Source organism: Blennius ocellaris (genome assembly GCF_963422515.1).
Source record: "Blennius ocellaris genome assembly, chromosome: 17".
Lineage (NCBI taxonomy): Eukaryota > Metazoa > Chordata > Actinopteri > Blenniiformes > Blenniidae > Blennius > Blennius ocellaris.
Window position 1 is genome coordinate 22,677,162 of NC_137666.1, and position 17,136 is coordinate 22,694,297.

Consider the following 17,136-nt stretch of genomic DNA (forward strand, 5'->3'; position numbering starts at 1 on the left):
TCAACTGTTGAGCCTTCAAAACGATCACTTGATGCCTGGAACACGAGTCTGGAGGACTTCAGTCATGTTACTGTTAAGAGTTATTTTATCATCATATATCATTACTGCTTTCTATCTTTGTGAGGATTTAAAACATCACTACTGAGTCCGAACATTTCCTCGTTGTGTCCTCTAATGAACTGAGTGCTGAGCGTCCAGCAGGTCCAGACCTGCAGTGGACGTGAGTCTCATCGGGGGGACAGGAGGATGCATGTTGGGGGGGTCGGAGGACGACCTCTGGCGCCCCATCAGGTCCACAGAGCCGGACTTCCAGCTGCTGGACCCCGACGGCTGGCTGAGGCCCCCCAGGCCGGAGAGCTGGGCTGACGGGTGGAGGAGAGGAGGGACGGGTGGAGAGGAGAGGAGGGACGGGTGGAGGAGGAGAGGATGGACAGGTGGAGGGGGAGAGGATGGACAGGTGGAGGAGAGAGGATGGACGTGAGGACAGACAGACACTTTGGTCCAGGTGGGGACAGGATGTTCATTGGTCCCAGGAGACAGGAGGAGACAGGAGGAGCCCTGTCCTGTCAGAATGCTTCAGGAGGACAGACTTGTCTCACCCAGGTTGCGGGGGGGCAGCGGCGGGGCGGAGCAGGAGTTGGGTGGTGGCGGCGTGGCGTTGAGGATGGTGCCGTACGTCTCGTTGTTGACCAGGTTGGGCAGGTAGGGCCGCTGCTTGTCCTTGGAGAGGCCGGAGCCCTGCAGGAGGGACGTACTACCAGGGGTGTAGCAGCTCACCGGGCGCTCGTCCCGGCGGTGGGGGCTGGGCTGGGGGTAGCCAGGGGTCAGAGGTCAGGTTCAAGCATGTCTGTCCCGGCAGCCATAATAAGTCATTACATCAAGAGACATTTTGTCTCTTCCAGCTTGTTCCTGCAGCCTCAATGCAGCGTAATGAGTCTCTGACTGCAGCGTCCCACTGGGACCATGGTTACTGTCATCATCAAATGTCTCTGAGGACAATCCTCTGTGTCTCCATAGTATCAGGTTGAGACCTCCTGCCCTCCCGTGTCTTCAATTCGCTTTACTGAGAAACTGCAGTTGATGTACGTTTTAGATTAAGGAAGGTGAATATGTGTCTTGTGTCAGAGGACAGAGGACATGTTGGGATTTTGGTCCACAATCTATGTCCACATTCTCCTTCAACTCCCACCCAGAGAATCATGATGAAAATAAGATCAATATTATCAAAAAGGGTGTCAAATCTCTGCAATCATTCAAAAAACTCTCATTCTCTTACAGATCAAAAGAAAAGTTGCAAACATCAAAGCTTTTCAAACAAGAGGTTTCCTCCAAACAGAGATTAGACACAAATGTGTTTTTCTAAGTGACAACACAAATCAATGGAACCTTTACTGCTCTGTAAGAGAATCCAGTGGGAGAGACTCCTTCCACAAATGTGATGATTCACACTAAACAAGAAATAAATTCCCCTCGCCAGGCAAGAGAACAACATTTAGTTCACCAGTGAAGAACCTCTCCGAGCCTCACAGTTGTTCCTCCAACAGCTCCTGTCTCATCACATTGTCCATGTCCTCACCTTCTCATCCAGGTCTTCATCGCTCTCGTCCAGGTCCTCGTGCTGCAGACGCCACTCGTACTCCACGTGCACGTGAGCGTTGAACTTCCCTGCCAGCGCCTGGTTCAACTGTGGAGACGTCACTCTGAATCGTCCACAGTCCTTCTGTCTGCTCATGAAGCTGCGTCTCCATCAACTCACCAGCTCCTCACACTGGACGTGTTTCAGCCTCCGAGCGATGTCCAGCGGCGTCTCGCCCGCCTCGTTGGCTGAAAGACACATTCCGTCACTGCTTGATCCAGAGGAGCTCAGCTTCTTCCATCGTTTTCAGAGACATGAGAAGTGTGATTAAGGTGTTTCCTCTCTCTCCCTCATCTGTGCTGCTGGATTCATGTGATGAGATCAAGTCGTCTGGGAACTGAAGGTTGTTTGTGGAGGAGAGGCTCCATACCAACTCCTCCACCAAGTTAAAGTACTAACAGTTACAGTCCAGTGTGGAGAGGTGGTGTTGTGCTCACCGATGTCGATGGAGGCCTTCCCCCGCAGCAGCAGCTTCAGACACTCACTGTTGTCCGTCAGGCAGCAGTAGTGCAGCGCCGTGCTGCCTCTCACCGTCGGCCTGTCCAGGTTCACACTGCCGCATGGAGGACACACTTCAGAACCAGTGAGGAGAGAAGATGAAAGGCTTCATCTGGCCAAAGCCACAACCCTGGAACTACTGGAACAACTGCTCTGGAACAACTGCACTGGAACAACTGCACTGGAAAACGCTGGAGCAACTGCACTGGAAAACGCTGGAACAACTGCTCTGGAACAACTGCACTGAAAAACACTGGAACAACTGCACTGGAAACCGCTGGAAGAACTGCACTGGAAAACACTGGAAGAACTGCACCGGAAAACACTGGAACAACTGCACCAAAAACACTGGAACAACTGCACTGGAAAACACTGGAAGAACTGCACTGGAAAACGCTGGAGGAACTGCACTGGAAAACACTGGAACAACTGCACTGGAACAACTGCACTGGGAAACACTGTAAGAACTGCACTGGAAGAAATGCACCGGAAAACACTGGAAGAACTCCACTGGAAGAACTGCAGTGAAAGAACTGCACTGGAAGAACCGTACTGGAACAACGGCAGTGAAAGAACTGCAGTGAAAGAACTGCAGTGGAGCAACTGCACTGGAAGAACTGCACTGGAAGAACTGCAGGGAAAGAACTGCAGTGGAGCTCCACTGGCAGCTCCACTGGCAGCTCTGGAGTGGTTTCCTGGTTCACCTGTTCTGAGTGAGGAAGTCGACGATGTGAAGAGACGTCCTGTCCACCAGCCGGACCGCCAGGTGCAGCGCCGTCTCTCCTTGTTCCTGCAATGAGAAGCACCTGGAGAATGAAGTCCTGGAAGGTGACGGAGGAGAACCCGAGGCAGTGAGCAGGAGGTGCAGACTGACGTGTCCGTTGGCCAGAGGGATGGCCTCCATCAGGTCCACTCCTTCAGCGAACACCTGGAGGAGGGAGAAGACGTCCCGGGCTTTCACTGCGTCACACAGCGTGTGCAGGCGAGACGCTGCGTCGGGACACTTCTTCCTGGCAAAACGCTTCTCGGTGTATTTGGCCGTGATGAAGTCTTTCCTCGCCTGCCTGGAGGGAAACACACACCGTCGGCCTCCATGTGACTGACAACACCTTGTCTGGACTCTTCAGGAACAACTCGGATCGTCACATTCTGAAGGTTTGGACATCGTCTGACTCAGGGGAACAGAAATCACAATTTATTCCTCATCAAACTCGGCAGGTGTCCATTTCTTTGCTTTAACTTTTTTGAGGACAAAATGTGGACTTGCTGTCTGTCTTATCTCCGTCCATGATGAAGACCAGTGGTGGTCTTAATGTCATGGCTGGTCAGTGATCAGGTCAAATCAAGTTTTCTTCTAGTTACAACAATCAGGAAATTGGGCTGGGTTGGTAGAGCCACCGCCTCCCAATCAGAAGGTTGCAGGTTCGATGCCTACCCGCATGCCGAAGTGTCCTTGAGCAAGACACTGAACCCCAGACTGCCTGGGTAAATGCAGTAAGAGAGTGGTGGTGGGTGGAGGGGCTGATGGAGCAGGTTGACATTATTAAGGTGCAGGCAGACGGGTGAAGCACAGTAATCTGGATTCATTTCATCTCATAAAAACCCAATCAGTTCATCAGGTAACACAATATGTGTCCTGCGGCTCAATGTCGGCCTCTAATGGTCGTAATAAAGAACATTAAGTATAAAACTACCAAAAAGCAAAGAAAAAGACTTTTCACACGGCCAATCACTGACGAGACTCAGCAGCATTTTACACATTTAGTGTCTCGGCACTAAAACACATCTTGGTAGTGAAGCTCAGGTGTGGAAAGCAGAAGTCACACTGCACTTTCCTGGACGATACGACAGCCATCAAATCTAAATCCATCAGTCATTTTAACTCCCAGCCTGTGAACAAGCTGCTGAACGCCACAGCTTCAAACATTCATCATAAACATTATTTATCACGTCGGTTCAGTGAAACAAATGATCGAATGTGTGAAAAGACTGAAGTGAAGCAGGTGGAAGAGAAGTGTGTGAGTGTGAGTGTGTGTGTGACAGTGTCAGTGTGAGTGTGTGTGTGTCAGTGTGAGTGTGTGTGTGTCAGTGTGAGTGTGTGTGTGTCAGTGTGAGTGTGTGAGTGTGAGTGTGAGTGTGAGTGTGAGTGTGAGTGTGAGTGTCAGTGTGAGTGTGTGTGTGTGTGTGTGTGTGTGTGTGTGTGTGTGTGTGTGTGTGTGTGTGTGTGTGTGTGTGTGTGTGTGTGTGAGTGTGAGTGTGGGTGTCAGTGTGTGTGTCAGTGTGAGTGTGTGTGTGTCAGTGTGAGTGTGTGTGTGAGTGTCAGTGTGTGTGTCAGTGTGAGTGTGTGAGTGTCAGTGTGAGTGTGAGTGTGAGTGTCAGTGTCAGTGTGAGTGTGTGTGTGTGTGTGTGTGTGTGTGTGTGTGTGTGTGTGTGTGTGTGTGTGAGTGTGGGTGAGTGTGTGAGTGTGGGTGAGTGTGTGAGTGTGGGTGAGTGTGTGAGTGTGTGTGTCAGTGTGAGTGTGTGTGTGTCAGTGTGAGTGTGAGCGTGTGTGTGAGTGTGTGTGTGTGTCAGTGTGAGTGTGTGTGTGTGTGTGTGTGTGAGTGTGAGTGTGAGTGTGTGTGTGAGTGTGAGTGTGAGTGTGGGTGTGGGTGTGTGTCAGTGTGAGTGTGAGTGTCAGTGTGAGTGTGTGTGTCAGTGTGAGTGTGAGTGTCAGTGTGAGTGTGTGTGTGAGAGTGTGTGTGAGTGTAACTTACATGTCACTCCCTGCGTTGGGTTTCACCACATTTTCAGCGTTCAAACACGCCTCCATGATTTCATTAAAGCCTGCATTCCCCACATTCTTGGCCAGCTGTGAACACACACACACACACACACACACACACACACACACACACACACACACACACACACACACACACACACACACACACACACACACACACACACACACACACACACACACACACACACACACACACACACACACACACACACACACACACACACACACACACACACACACACACACAGCAGTGAGAAGTGCAGGAAGCTGAAGAGTTGCCTAACCCTGCTCCTCCCCTCTGCTCCTACTCCCCTCTGCTCCTCCCCTCTGCTCCTCCTCCCTGCTCCTCCTCCCTGCTCCTCCTCCCTGCTCCTCCTCCCTGCTCCTCCTCCCTGCTCCTCCTCCCTGCTCCTCCTCCCTGCTCCATAGACCAGAGAGGACCAGAGAGACCAGAGAGGACCAGAGAGACCAGAGAGGACAAGAGAGGACCAGAGAGACCAGAGAGGACAAGAGAGGACCAGAGAGACCAGAGGAGACCAGAGGGGATCAGAGGGGATCAGAGAGGACCAGAGAGGACAAGAGAGGACCAGAGAGGACCAGAGAGACCAAGGAGGACCAGAGAGGACCAGAGAGGACCAGAGGGTCAGACGGACTCACCAGGAGCTCCGAGGTGCTGAGGACGTCCAGCGTGAGGGACTGGATCCTGGAGTAGTGGACCCCCAGCTCCCGGTGGATCCCCGAACACTCAATACAGGTGAGGATGCCCAGGTTGGTGGAGAGCCAGGTGGGATCTGGGGGGGGGAGGGGGGGGTTATCATCCAGAACACTGGAGCATGAGAGTGTGTGTGTGTGTGTGTGTGTGTGTGTGTGTGTGTGTGTGTGTGTGTGTGTGTGTGTGTGTGTGTGTGTGTGTTAGCAGGAGGTCTCAGGTCTTGAGGAAAAGTCCTCCAGAAGGACCGACTGCTTTTACATCATCAACCTTTACGTTTCTACAACTTGTATGTAAACTACAGTCCAGTGATGCTGAACATTTGTGTTCCACTGCAGTTTTCCTTTCTTTTTATTTGATTTAGAAATGTAGATTTCCACCTAATAACATGACTTCAAAACTTTAAAGTGAGTATTTGATACCAAAACTGTTCAGAACTACACTTCATTCACCAAGTCTGAGCTCTTCACACCATCACAGGAACAGTGTTGCTCCGGTGCTTCAAGATAAAGAGAAAGTCAGTTCTGACTGACTGGAGGGAACAGAAAGAGAAACATCAGACCAGTGTGGCTGAGCAGTGGAAACACACTGGATCCTCTAGAACAGCCGACGTATTTCACTTTCTGTCATGTTGAACGAACACAAGCTGAAACCTGCTTTTGGTTTCACGTTGACGAGCTGATCGTTTGACCTTTTGACCCACAAAGCAAACTCTCATGTCCTCAATGTGACAGGAAATCAATCTACTGCATCTATTCTTCTCTTCTTCCTCCAGGTCAGTTTGAGCTGTTCTCTTCTTCCTCCAGGTCAGTTTGAGCTGTTCTCTTCTTCCTCCAGGTCAGTTTGAACTGTTCGCTTCTTCCTCCAGGTCAGTTTGAACTGTTCGCTTCTTCCTCCAGGGTCAGTTTGAACTGTTCGCTTCTTCCTCCAGGTCAGTTTGAACTGTTCACTTCTTCCTCCAGGTCAGTTTGAGCTGTTCCCTTCTTCCTCGGTCAGTTTGAACTGTTCACTTCTTCCTCCGGGTCAGTTTGAACTGTTCACTTCTTCCTCCGGGTCAGTTTGAGCTGTTCCCTTCTTCCTCCAGGGTCAGTTTGAGCTGTTCTCTTCTTCCTCCAGGTCAGTTTGAGCTGTTCGCTTCTTCCTCCAGGTCAGTTTGAGCTGTTCTCTTCTTCCTCCAGGTCAGTTTGAACTGTTCTCTTCTTCCTCCAGGGTCAGTTTGAGCTGTTCGCTTCTTCCTCCAGGTCAGTTTGAGCTGTTCACTTCTTCCTCCAGGTCAGTTTGAACTGTTCACTTCTTCCTCCAGGTCAGTTTGAACTGTTCACTTCTTCCTCCGGGTCAGTTTGAGCTGTTCCCTTCTTCCTCCAGGGTCAGTTTGAGCTGTTCTCTTCTTCCTCCAGGTCAGTTTGAACTGTTCGCTTCTTCCTCCAGGTCAGTTTGAACTGTTCACTTCTTCCTCCAGGTCAGTTTGAGCTGTTCCCTTCTTCCTCCAGGGTCAGTTTGAGCTGTTCTCTTCTTCCTCCAGGTCAGTTTGAGCTGTTCTCTTCTTCCTCCAGGTCAGTTTGAGCTGTTCCCTTCTTCCTCCAGGGTCAGTTTGAGCTGTTCTCTTCTTCCTCCAGGTCAGTTTGAGCTGTTCTCTTCTTCCTCCAGGTCAGTTTGAACTGTTCACTTCTTCCTCCAGGTCAGTTTGAACTGTTCACTTCTTCCTCCAGGTCAGTTTGAACTGTTCACTTCTTCCTCCAGGTCAGTTTGAACTGTTCACTTCTTCCTCCAGGTCAGTTTGAGCTGTTCTCTTCTTCCTCCAGGTCAGTTTGAACTGTTCACTTCTTCCTCCAGGTCAGTTTGAGCTGTTCTCTTCTTCCTCCAGGTCAGTTTGAACTGTTCGCTTCTTCCTCCAGGTCAGTTTGAGCTGTTCTCTTCTTCCTCCAGGTCAGTTTGAGCTGTTCTCTTCTTCCTCCAGGTCAGTTTGAGCTGTTCCCTTCTTCCTCCAGGGTCAGTTTGAACTGTTCACTTCTTCCTCCAGGTCAGTTTGAGCTGTTCTCTTCTTCCTCCAGGTCAGTTTGAACTGTTCACTTCTTCCTCCAGGTCAGTTTGAGCTGTTCTCTTCTTCCTTCAGGTCAGTTTGAGCTGTTCTCTTCTTCCTCCAGGTCAGTTTGAGCTGTTCACTTCTTCCTCCAGGTCAGTTTGAGCTGTTCACTTCTTCCTCCAGGTCAGTTTGAGCTGTTCTCTTCTTCCTTCAGGTCAGTTTGAGCTGTTCTCTTCTTCCTCCAGGTCAGTTTGAGCTGTTCACTTCTTCCTCCAGGTCAGTTTGAACTGTTCACTTCTTCCTCCAGGTCAGTTTGAGCTGTTCCCTTCAGGCAGTGTGAGACGATCAAGGTCAACAGTTCCAGACGCCTCAGGAAGGCCTTTTAGTTTCCTCTGCAGTGAATGTGAGCGCGACGTGGCTACAACTAAAACATGTTGGTGATGGCGCCTCTCCTCAAGGTTCAGTGTGTGTGTGGCGTTCGGGCTCCAGACCTCCTCCTCAGCATGAACACATGATGGACACATGGAAAGAAGACGTTGACTCACTGGGAGCTCCACAGTCGCAGCACACGTCGTTCCCCGTCATCCTCTTCACCTCCCCCAGGATGGCCTTGGTCAGCTCCTGGACGATGTTGTTCTCACCCACATGGTGGTCGCCTTTAAACGCCTGGTTCAACGCCTCCTCCTTACTGTTCTGGAGCACCGAGATCCAGCTGGGGGGGTGGGGGAGACAGTCAAAAAATAATACATATAGAGAATAAAGGGAAGAGAACAGGAGCAGCTAAGAGAGGAAGACAGGAGGAGGAAGAGGAGGAGCAGAAAGACAAGATGGTGTGATGAAGGAGGGGGAGGTGCTAAAGATGACACACACACACACACACACACACACACACACACACACACACACACACACACACACACACACACACACACACACACACACACACACACACACACACACACACACACACACACACACACACACACACACACACACACACACACACACACACACACACACTTACATCTGACAGTCCTGGTCGTCCTCGGCCTGGAAGTGATACGTCCTGTCGTCTACAACATTGAGAGAAGAGAAGAGTTAACATGACCAGAGAAGAAGAGAGAAGCGGAGAGGAGGTCACACGACCAGAGAAGAAGAAGAGTGAGGTCACATGACCAGAGAAGAAGAAGGGTGAGGTCACATGACCAGAGAAGAAGAGAGAGGAGGTAACATGACCAGAGAAGAAGAAGAGAGGAGGTCACATGACCAGAGAAGAAGAGAGAGGAGGTAACGTGACCAGAGAAGAAGAGAGAGGAGGTCACATGACCAGAGAAGAAGAAGAGAGGAGGTCACATGGCCAGAGAAGAAGAGAGAGGAGGTAACGTGACCAGAGAAGAAGAGAGAGGAGGTAACATGACCAGAGAAGAAGAAGAGAGGAGGTCACATGGCCAGAGAAGAAGAGAGAGGAGGTAACGTGACCAGAGAAGAAGAGAGAGGAGGTCACATGACCAGAGAAGAAGAAGAGAGGAGGTCACATGACCAGAGAAGAAGAGAGGAGGTAACATGACCAGAGAAGAAGAGAGGTCACATGGCCAGAGAAGAAGAGAGAGGAGGTCACATGGCCAGAGAAGAAGAGAGAAGAAGAGAGGAGGTCACATGGCCAGAGAAGAAGAGAGAAGAAGAGAGGTCACATGGCCAGAGAAGAAGAGAGAAGAAGAGAGGAGGTAACATGGCCAGAGAAGAAGAGAGAAGAAGAGAGGAGGTAACATGGCCAGAGAAGAAGAGAGAGGAGGTAACATGACCAGAGAAGAAGAGAGAGGTAACATGACCAGAGAAGAAGAGAGAAGAAGAGAGGAGGTCACATGACCAGAGAAGAAGAGAGAGGAGGTAACATGACCAGAGAAGAAGAGAGAAGAAGAGAGAGGAGGTCACATGACCAGAGAAGAAGAGAGAAGAAGAGAGGAGGTCACATGGCCAGAGAAGAAGAGAGGAGGTCACATGGCCAGAGAAGAGAGAAGAAGAGAGGAGGTCACATGACCAGAGAAGAAGAGAGAAGAAGAGAGGAGGTCACATGGCCAGAGAAGAAGAGAGGAGGTCACATGGCCAGAGAAGAAGAGAGGAGGTAACATGGCCAGAGAAGAAGAGAGAAGAAGAGAGGAGGTCACATGGCCAGAGAAGAAGAGAGAAGAAGAGAGGAGGTCACATGGCCAGAGAAGAAGAGAGAGGAGGTAACATGGTCAGAGAAGAAGAGTGTCAGTGGGGCTGATGTGTGTTGAGATCTCAGCACAAACCACAAGGTCTGTCGGGGGAAAGAAGGAACTGAAACAAGGACTGTGTTGATTCAAACCTGTATGTGATTAAAATATAAAAAAATAATTGTTGCATGATAGAAAGTTTAAGATGTATGTTTGTGATTAAAACGTAATTTAAGAAAGCCTGGAAATGTGTGTATGTGACGAAGCAATGGTATAAAGTTACGATTGATGTATTCATGATCATGTGTCTCAAGAGAAGTCAGGAGGTATGGTGTAATGACAGGATGAGTTATGGCAGGATGTTGCTGTACTGGTGCAGTGAAAAATAACACTTGAGCCTTCCTGAGCCTGAAGAGAAAAGTAGAATTGATGCCAGGACAAAGGGGAGACGTGTGGGCGAGAGAATAACTGCCATAATAGATGTTAAGCTACTGGACTACAAACAGAGAGGGGAGGGAGGACAAGGAGAGATGGAGTGAGTAGAATGCTGCTAAAAGGACTACAAATGCAGAGGGGAGGAATTGGAGAGAGAGAGAGAGAGAGTTGAGAAAGAACAAAGACCGTGACTTGTGCACAGCGAGAGAGTTGGACGGAGTCCTTCACAGAGGAGAGACGTCTCCCACCAGAGGAGCCGGACCCTGAAGGAACCTCCGAGGAAACAGACGTGACGAAAAAGGATTTGCTATCAACCCGACGGAGCGACGGTGTTCAGCCTTTCACTCTGCAAGGAGGGAACTACGCAGCGGCAGGAGGACGGAATATCCTGGGGCCAGTCGTGGAGTTCTCACCCGGCGGGAGGGCGAAGAAATGGATTAACTGGAGCTTCCAACTTTCTCTGGAAGCCAACGTTCAACGTTCAACCCTGGAATCCCCGACCAAAACCTCACCATTGGATTGCAACATCAGAATTGGCTTCGAGGCAAAGAGTCCACTCTCCCTGTCAACGGAGGAAATCCTCCCCGCGGGCAACCGGAACTCTGTTTGGAGATCCTTACGTCGACAGTTCCCCTCAAGGGAGGGTGGATCCTGGACCGGCTGCTCACCTCACCTCACACTCTCCCACCAGAAAAGCAGACAACCAATCAGGTCGGATAATCTTAGTGAGGAACAGGCTCAGTGATAGTCTATAACCAATCAGGCTTTTAATCACTACCATTTATCATGATTAATCATTATTCATCTGATGTGACATTGAATCTGATGCTGTTGCCCAACCCTTGCTGGATTTATTCTGAAATAAATGTACCCATTGCAGTTAAAGTGAAGTTCCCCTGTATTCTCTCATGGTGATAATAAGTTAAGTGACTGTGCTTCATAACATCTCCAAAAAGGTTCTTACGGGTCATTCTAGTCCAAGTCACCAAGAAGTAATCCCTGGGGTTTATCTTAACCACTAAACTACGAACCGAGGAAATTCACCAAGTGCCGTTAGTCTAAGAGGGAAGCTGCCGTTAGCGGGCGTAGCCGCCATCCGGCCGGCTGTACTGCTGAGGCTGCTTAGTACCTAGTCGGCTGTCGCGGTGAATGGGGTTAGCGTCCGGACGTAGGCAGTTAGAAGCTAGGCGAGTTCCCTCACCACCGATTCCCCCCTCTCCGGGTCCGGGAGGGCCGCAAATCGTTGCAACTAAACAAATTGGCATCCCCGGGTGGGCACGAGGTTCAAGAAAGGGACGACCGTGCCGACCAAAAGAGGAGCTCAGGGTAGGAAGCAACGTCGCCCTACCTCAAAGTGAAGCAGTGATTGACTGACGACTCCTAGTTCGGGATCGCTGGACCTGCAGAGAAGCGTCGAGGACGTTGTGGGAAAAAGACGCGAGGATCGTAGGACGAAAGCGCTAGTCCAGACGAGATCGCGGAGCAGCCTAACTAAGTTTGCCCTCATCCCTGCTCGGAGCGCGACGAGAGGCTTTGAAGGAGCAAACGACTCGAGACGACAAAAATGATGAATATAGGAGAAGGTGAGGGAGGACCGTCCCAGGACAAGGATTTCGGGCCAGGAGGTACCCCTCCACCTCGTGTACCCCTGAGGAATACCGATGGCGACCATGGAGTATCAGCAGCGACGGCGGGCCACCAGGGACCCACGGAGCGGCTGCCTTTTCAAATAATTCCGTACGGAGACGGCTGGGACTCCTGGGATGAGTCAGTGCAAAATGCAGTGAGAGCAGCCAACCCCTACGAGGAAGACGAACAATTGATCTCTAACATCCGACAAACAGTTTACCGGGAAGGTTTTTTCCATTCCGCTGGAAAGGTGGGAACCGAGTGGCAGCGTATAATGTACAGCCCTACCCAATGCGGGGGAAAAGAGGACACCACCGCCTGGTTGGAGTTCTGGGGAGACGTCCTGGAGCACATGCAGAAAGAAAGAACCGGATCAAGGATACAAACGCTAATGAGCCCCTCACCCAAGTACAACTCAGTGGTGAAGATGTTAGCTAAAGAAACAGGCATCGTGGTGATCCTAGTGGCTGACAAGGTGAAAGCAGTGCCCAGACTGAAGCAACATCAGGGACTGTTAAACAGGTTGAAGGTTTTAAGCCGGGGCCTGACCGGGATGGACCAGGACGAAGACACCCGCAGCCATCGAACCATGTATGGCTCCGACTCCGAGCACAGCAGTCGCGACGGAGGACCGGAGGAGGAGGATGGCATGAACCAGGATGGAAGCGCTCTCAGGTTGCAGCTGGATGAGGAGCATGGATACGAGGAGCTGATATCAGATGAGTGGGGCCGAGCTTTCCGTTCCACGAAAAAGGAAAAGGGAGCGCTGGGACACAGTGACGGCAGGTGGCCTCACGCCACTCAGGAGCTGTTGAGGGCTACTACTTCTGCAACCAAAACCACCACAGAGGGAACGAGAGCCCTCCAGCAGCTGAATGGGAGGCCGAGGAAAGTCCAGGTGAAAACGGAGGGTGGACCAGCGGCTGGAGCAGGTATCCGGGTCAGCGACCCCTGGGAGCTCACCGAGGGGGTGAGCCATCCGCTGAGACCGCTACCGAACGAAGGTAAAAAATTCATCAACCAGGCTGGGGCAGAGGCACGTTTCCTGGTCGGAGACCCCTGGGACATCACAGCACATGGATTCCTTGTGGTCACCGGTGGCCGCCTGAAGATCAGGAACACAACATTCCGGAAAGCCCTGGGTAGGATGCAAGACTCAGAGTACAGCCGAGAAAGAGAGCGACGAGCGGTGAAGTATCGGATGGAGGAAAAAGAACGTAAGCCGGTGGTAGTGACCAGCGGGGGAATTCTCCCCCACTTTGCCATGCTGTATGTGATCATGCCGGAATACAAGCCGAGTAAAGGTATCGACAGCTACCGCGAGGACCTGGCCACAGCCATAGAAGAAGGCCTCAGGTACGCTAGTGACCTTCAGTACAAAAGAGTGGTGATGAGTGTCGATGGCCTGAGGTCCTACGAATTGCCCTGGGAAGTCGCGGAGCAAGCGGCGACCAGAGCTGCGCGCATGCAGATCATGGAGCAACCCAGGTGTAACAACATAAAAGAAATCGTGATCATGATTTCACATTCCCAGGCGAATGAGCGGAGACTCCGAGTGCTGCAGCCCCTGAAGCAGATGGAGGAATCGAGGGGAGAGAAAGCCAGAGGCACTGTTTATCAACTGGCCGAGGACGGAGAAAATGAACAACCAGAAGCCCCTGGAAGGACGAGAGAAAGGCTCTCTTCAACACCAAAGACGACGAGCAGTCCCGGAGCCGGGGATCAGGACCCTAGCTACTCTAACGCCATGCCTTCTCCCAGCTCCCTATACGTAGGCACAGGTCCTGTGGACAGGAGGCTGCAGTACACTGAGGCGGGAGAGACCACGGGAGCTAGGAGCCCCGAGACCACCTACATGGGCCTACGCACCACAAAGATTGTCCCGCTGAACTCCAGAAGAGCCGAGGCAGCACCCGTTCGTGAGGGAATCAGATCACCCGAGCCCCATCACAAGACCAAAAAGGCCTCCGCGCAGAGAAAAAGAAGCAAGCCGCTCCCTCAACTGCCGGTGGCAACCCCGACACAAAGGAACAGGCGTGGAGTCCAGGAGAACCTGGACTCCTCCGACACGTCTGAGAGTGAGGAGGACGAAGAGTCCGGGGCAGACAGTGAGGAGGAAGAGGAAGATGAGCAGACCCTAGACTCAGTAGCCTGCAGCTCACCAGCCAGGATACAGGAGCTGAGGTGTGCAAAAAGAAAAGGAGCAAAGAAAGAACCACCACTCCGGTCGGTGAGGCAAGCATCTGAGAAGATTGCGACTGACACATGGTTTGGACCAGTAAAGACCAAGGATGGGAGAGAAGCCTACATGCCAGAGGTGCTCCAGACCTCATACGACCCGGAGGAGCTGTTAGAGCTTGCAGTCAAAGCTCCACAAAGGGAGCGGGCCAACACCCACATCACTTATGACATAACGCTTCGGAGGTTGAAAAAAGCGGCGTACAAAAAAGCGCTGGAGGAAGAACGACACCTGTTGGAAGATTTTTCCCAGGACGAAGCAGAGAACGAGGAGTTAACAATCGTGCAGGTTCCCCAAAAAAGACAAGACAAAGTAACCCAGTGGACCTTTTCTGGCCCGGGCACCCTTGGGGACTTGGTCCCACCGGCCCCTAACCAGAGTTCTACAGAGTTCAAGAAGCTCAAGGCGGTGATCCAGGCGAGACCCCCTGGAAAGTCGGTCCAAGAACACCTGCGAGAACAGTGGCCGCTCGTCAACAGCATCACCAACGACGAGGGAGCGAAGAAGATTTGGCTGAGCTCTGTTACAGGTTACACGGTCAGTGCTAACGAGACGGCGAAGGAGCATTATCACCGACTGGTGCTGGAGGACACCGAGGACACAGACGACTGGCTCGGCAGAGTGCGAGCGAGGCTGGAAAACGGAGGAACTCTGAGCAACGTGTGGTTCGAGGTGAAGGAGAAACTTCCCCCAGGCCAGTTCGTCAAGGCCCTGAGGTTTCTCACTGAAGGTCAGAGGGACGAGGTGGATTTCGCAGTTACCTCCACAGACACCCCCTTAGCGCAGCTGGACATGGTGGTTCGTACCTGGGACATGAAGAGAAAGTTTTACGAGGAGAAGAGAGTAAGAGGTTCACAGCAACAGGACCGGGTCAAGACCTACAACGAACCCCCGCAGCAGCAACGTAGACAAACCTACGAAGCCCCTCAGCAGCAGCGCAGGCAGACCTACGAAGCTCCAAGACGGCCCCAACAGACCAGACCAGCGGAGGCGCCGCCACGTCGGCAGCAGCGCCAGTATGGACCGGGACCGAAGACCAGTAATGAGAGGAAAAGCGGGTTTCTCCCCACTGAGGAATACAACAAATTGACCCCAGAACAGAAGACGGCCCTCCGGGAAGCCCGACAGGCGACCGCAGAAATGACGGCCCGAGAGGGGCGGGTCACCCTGGAGCATGTTTACAGGAGGGGAGACAACAACTACATAGACGTAGAGGGGACTCCTTACCTAGTGGACACAGGGGCGGAAGTGTCGACGACCCGCAGAAGCCTCAAAATAGAAGGACACCTCAATGTTCAACTAGCAGACGGGACAATCACCAGACTCCCTTTTGCCATCTGGAAAAGGATTGTATGGGTGTTAGGACCAAACAACCTATTAACAACCAGGGATTCGGAAAATCTGCACAAACCTAAAGAACAAAAAACACTAGTCAAACGCAGACTAGAAAAACTACAAGCACGACTGATCCAATTCACTCCCCACCAGCAGGAGCTGCAGCCGAGAGAGTGGTACAAGCCAGTGGACGTAGTGGAAGTCACAGAACAAAAGGTCACCGACAGTGACCTCTCGCCGGCTGGAAAAGAGGAGTTGCGGAGGATTATCGCACGAGCAAACAAAGCAAGGTTCAAAAACGACTGTGGTGACTTGGGTGAGAAATACACACACACCATAGTTGGAGGAGTGCATCCTGCTGTCCGCCAGTATCCACTTCATCCAGGCGCGGTCGAAGAAATAGATTTGATGGTCAGAGAGCTGAGTGCTTTGGGAATCATCCGGGAAGAGCCGAATCCCATCACCAACAGTCCGATTCAAGCGGTAAAGAAGCCGGAGTCGGCGGGAGGAGGTTGGAGACTGGTGATCAATTTGAAGGCCCTCAACCGCCGGACAGTGGCTAACAAGGCTAGCTTAATTAACCCACAAGCCACATTGAAAACTTTACAAGTCAAGAAATACAAATCCTGCATTGACTTAGCAAACGGTTCCTGCTCGCTGAGACTGGCCAAGGCTTCACAGGCCAAAACCGCGTTCACACACAAAGGAAAGGCGTATGTGTGGACCCGACTACCACAAGGTTTCAAAAACTCTACAAAAGTTTTCCAGTCAGCTGTAATGGACATCTTACAGGGCCTGGACGCAACGATCTACATAGATGACGTTTTCATCGCGGATGACAGTGAGGAGGAACACCTGGCGAGACTGCAGCAAGTCATCGAACGGTTAACAGATGCAGGACTCAAGCTAAACCTCAAAAAGTGCCAATTTGGCCAGTTCCAGGTCAACTACCTCGGTTTCCAGGTCTCAACGGATCTGGGACTGTCGGATGGCTACCGGGAGAAGCTGGGCCAGATTAGGCCTCCGACGTCACTAAAGGAGCTCCAGCAAATCCTAGGTCTGTGCAACTATGTTCGAGACCACGTCCCGGGCTATCAAAACTTCGCAAAGCCGCTGTACGCGAAACTGAGGAAGACAGCGTCTGAAACAGGAGCGCAAGGTGACAGTGGGTGGACGTGGACGGCTGCAGACCAAAGTCACCTGGAGGACCTGAAAACAGCAGTGAAGGGAGCACTCAGGTTAGAAACCAGAAGTTTGACCTCTGGCCTTGTGGTGGAGACAAGCTGTGAAGACGATGACGCGGTGGTCAGAGTCAGCAACGCAGGTGCAGGGTTGGTGGCGTTTTGGAGTTACGCCCTGTCAACCGTGGAAAGGAAGTATCCACCTGAAGAAAAGGAACTTGCTGTGTTAGCTAGGTACTGGAGTGCACTGAAAGACCTAGCACAAGGCCAAGACATCAACGTCCTGACCCAGAGCCAAGTTCATCAGTTTCTGCGGAAAGCCACCGTGAAAAGCACCAAGGCGACCAACGAAAGGTGGGGGAGATGGGAGGATATCCTGTTAGACCCGGACCTAACAATTGGGCCTGCACGACCGGCAAGTAAGGAACCGATCAAACTGGACAAGACACAAGAAGAACCGCATGAGTGGATTTT

The 17,136-nt window shown here is 51.7% G+C and overlaps 1 protein-coding gene across 1 annotated transcript in view; it reads right to left on the bottom strand.

Moving 5' to 3' along the window:
* asap2a (ArfGAP with SH3 domain, ankyrin repeat and PH domain 2a) overlaps positions 1 to 17,136 on the bottom strand; it is a 106,531-nt gene that overhangs the window by 6,711 nt on the left and 82,684 nt on the right. Inside the window, 11 exon segments of the mRNA XM_080512723.1 lie at positions 210 to 362; positions 600 to 807; positions 1,577 to 1,684; positions 1,757 to 1,824; positions 2,074 to 2,189; positions 2,839 to 2,924; positions 3,009 to 3,198; positions 4,888 to 4,982; positions 5,574 to 5,707; positions 8,194 to 8,360; positions 8,673 to 8,721. Of these exon segments, the coding sequence (XP_080368849.1) occupies positions 210 to 362; positions 600 to 807; positions 1,577 to 1,684; positions 1,757 to 1,824; positions 2,074 to 2,189; positions 2,839 to 2,924; positions 3,009 to 3,198; positions 4,888 to 4,982; positions 5,574 to 5,707; positions 8,194 to 8,360; positions 8,673 to 8,721 (1,374 nt within the window).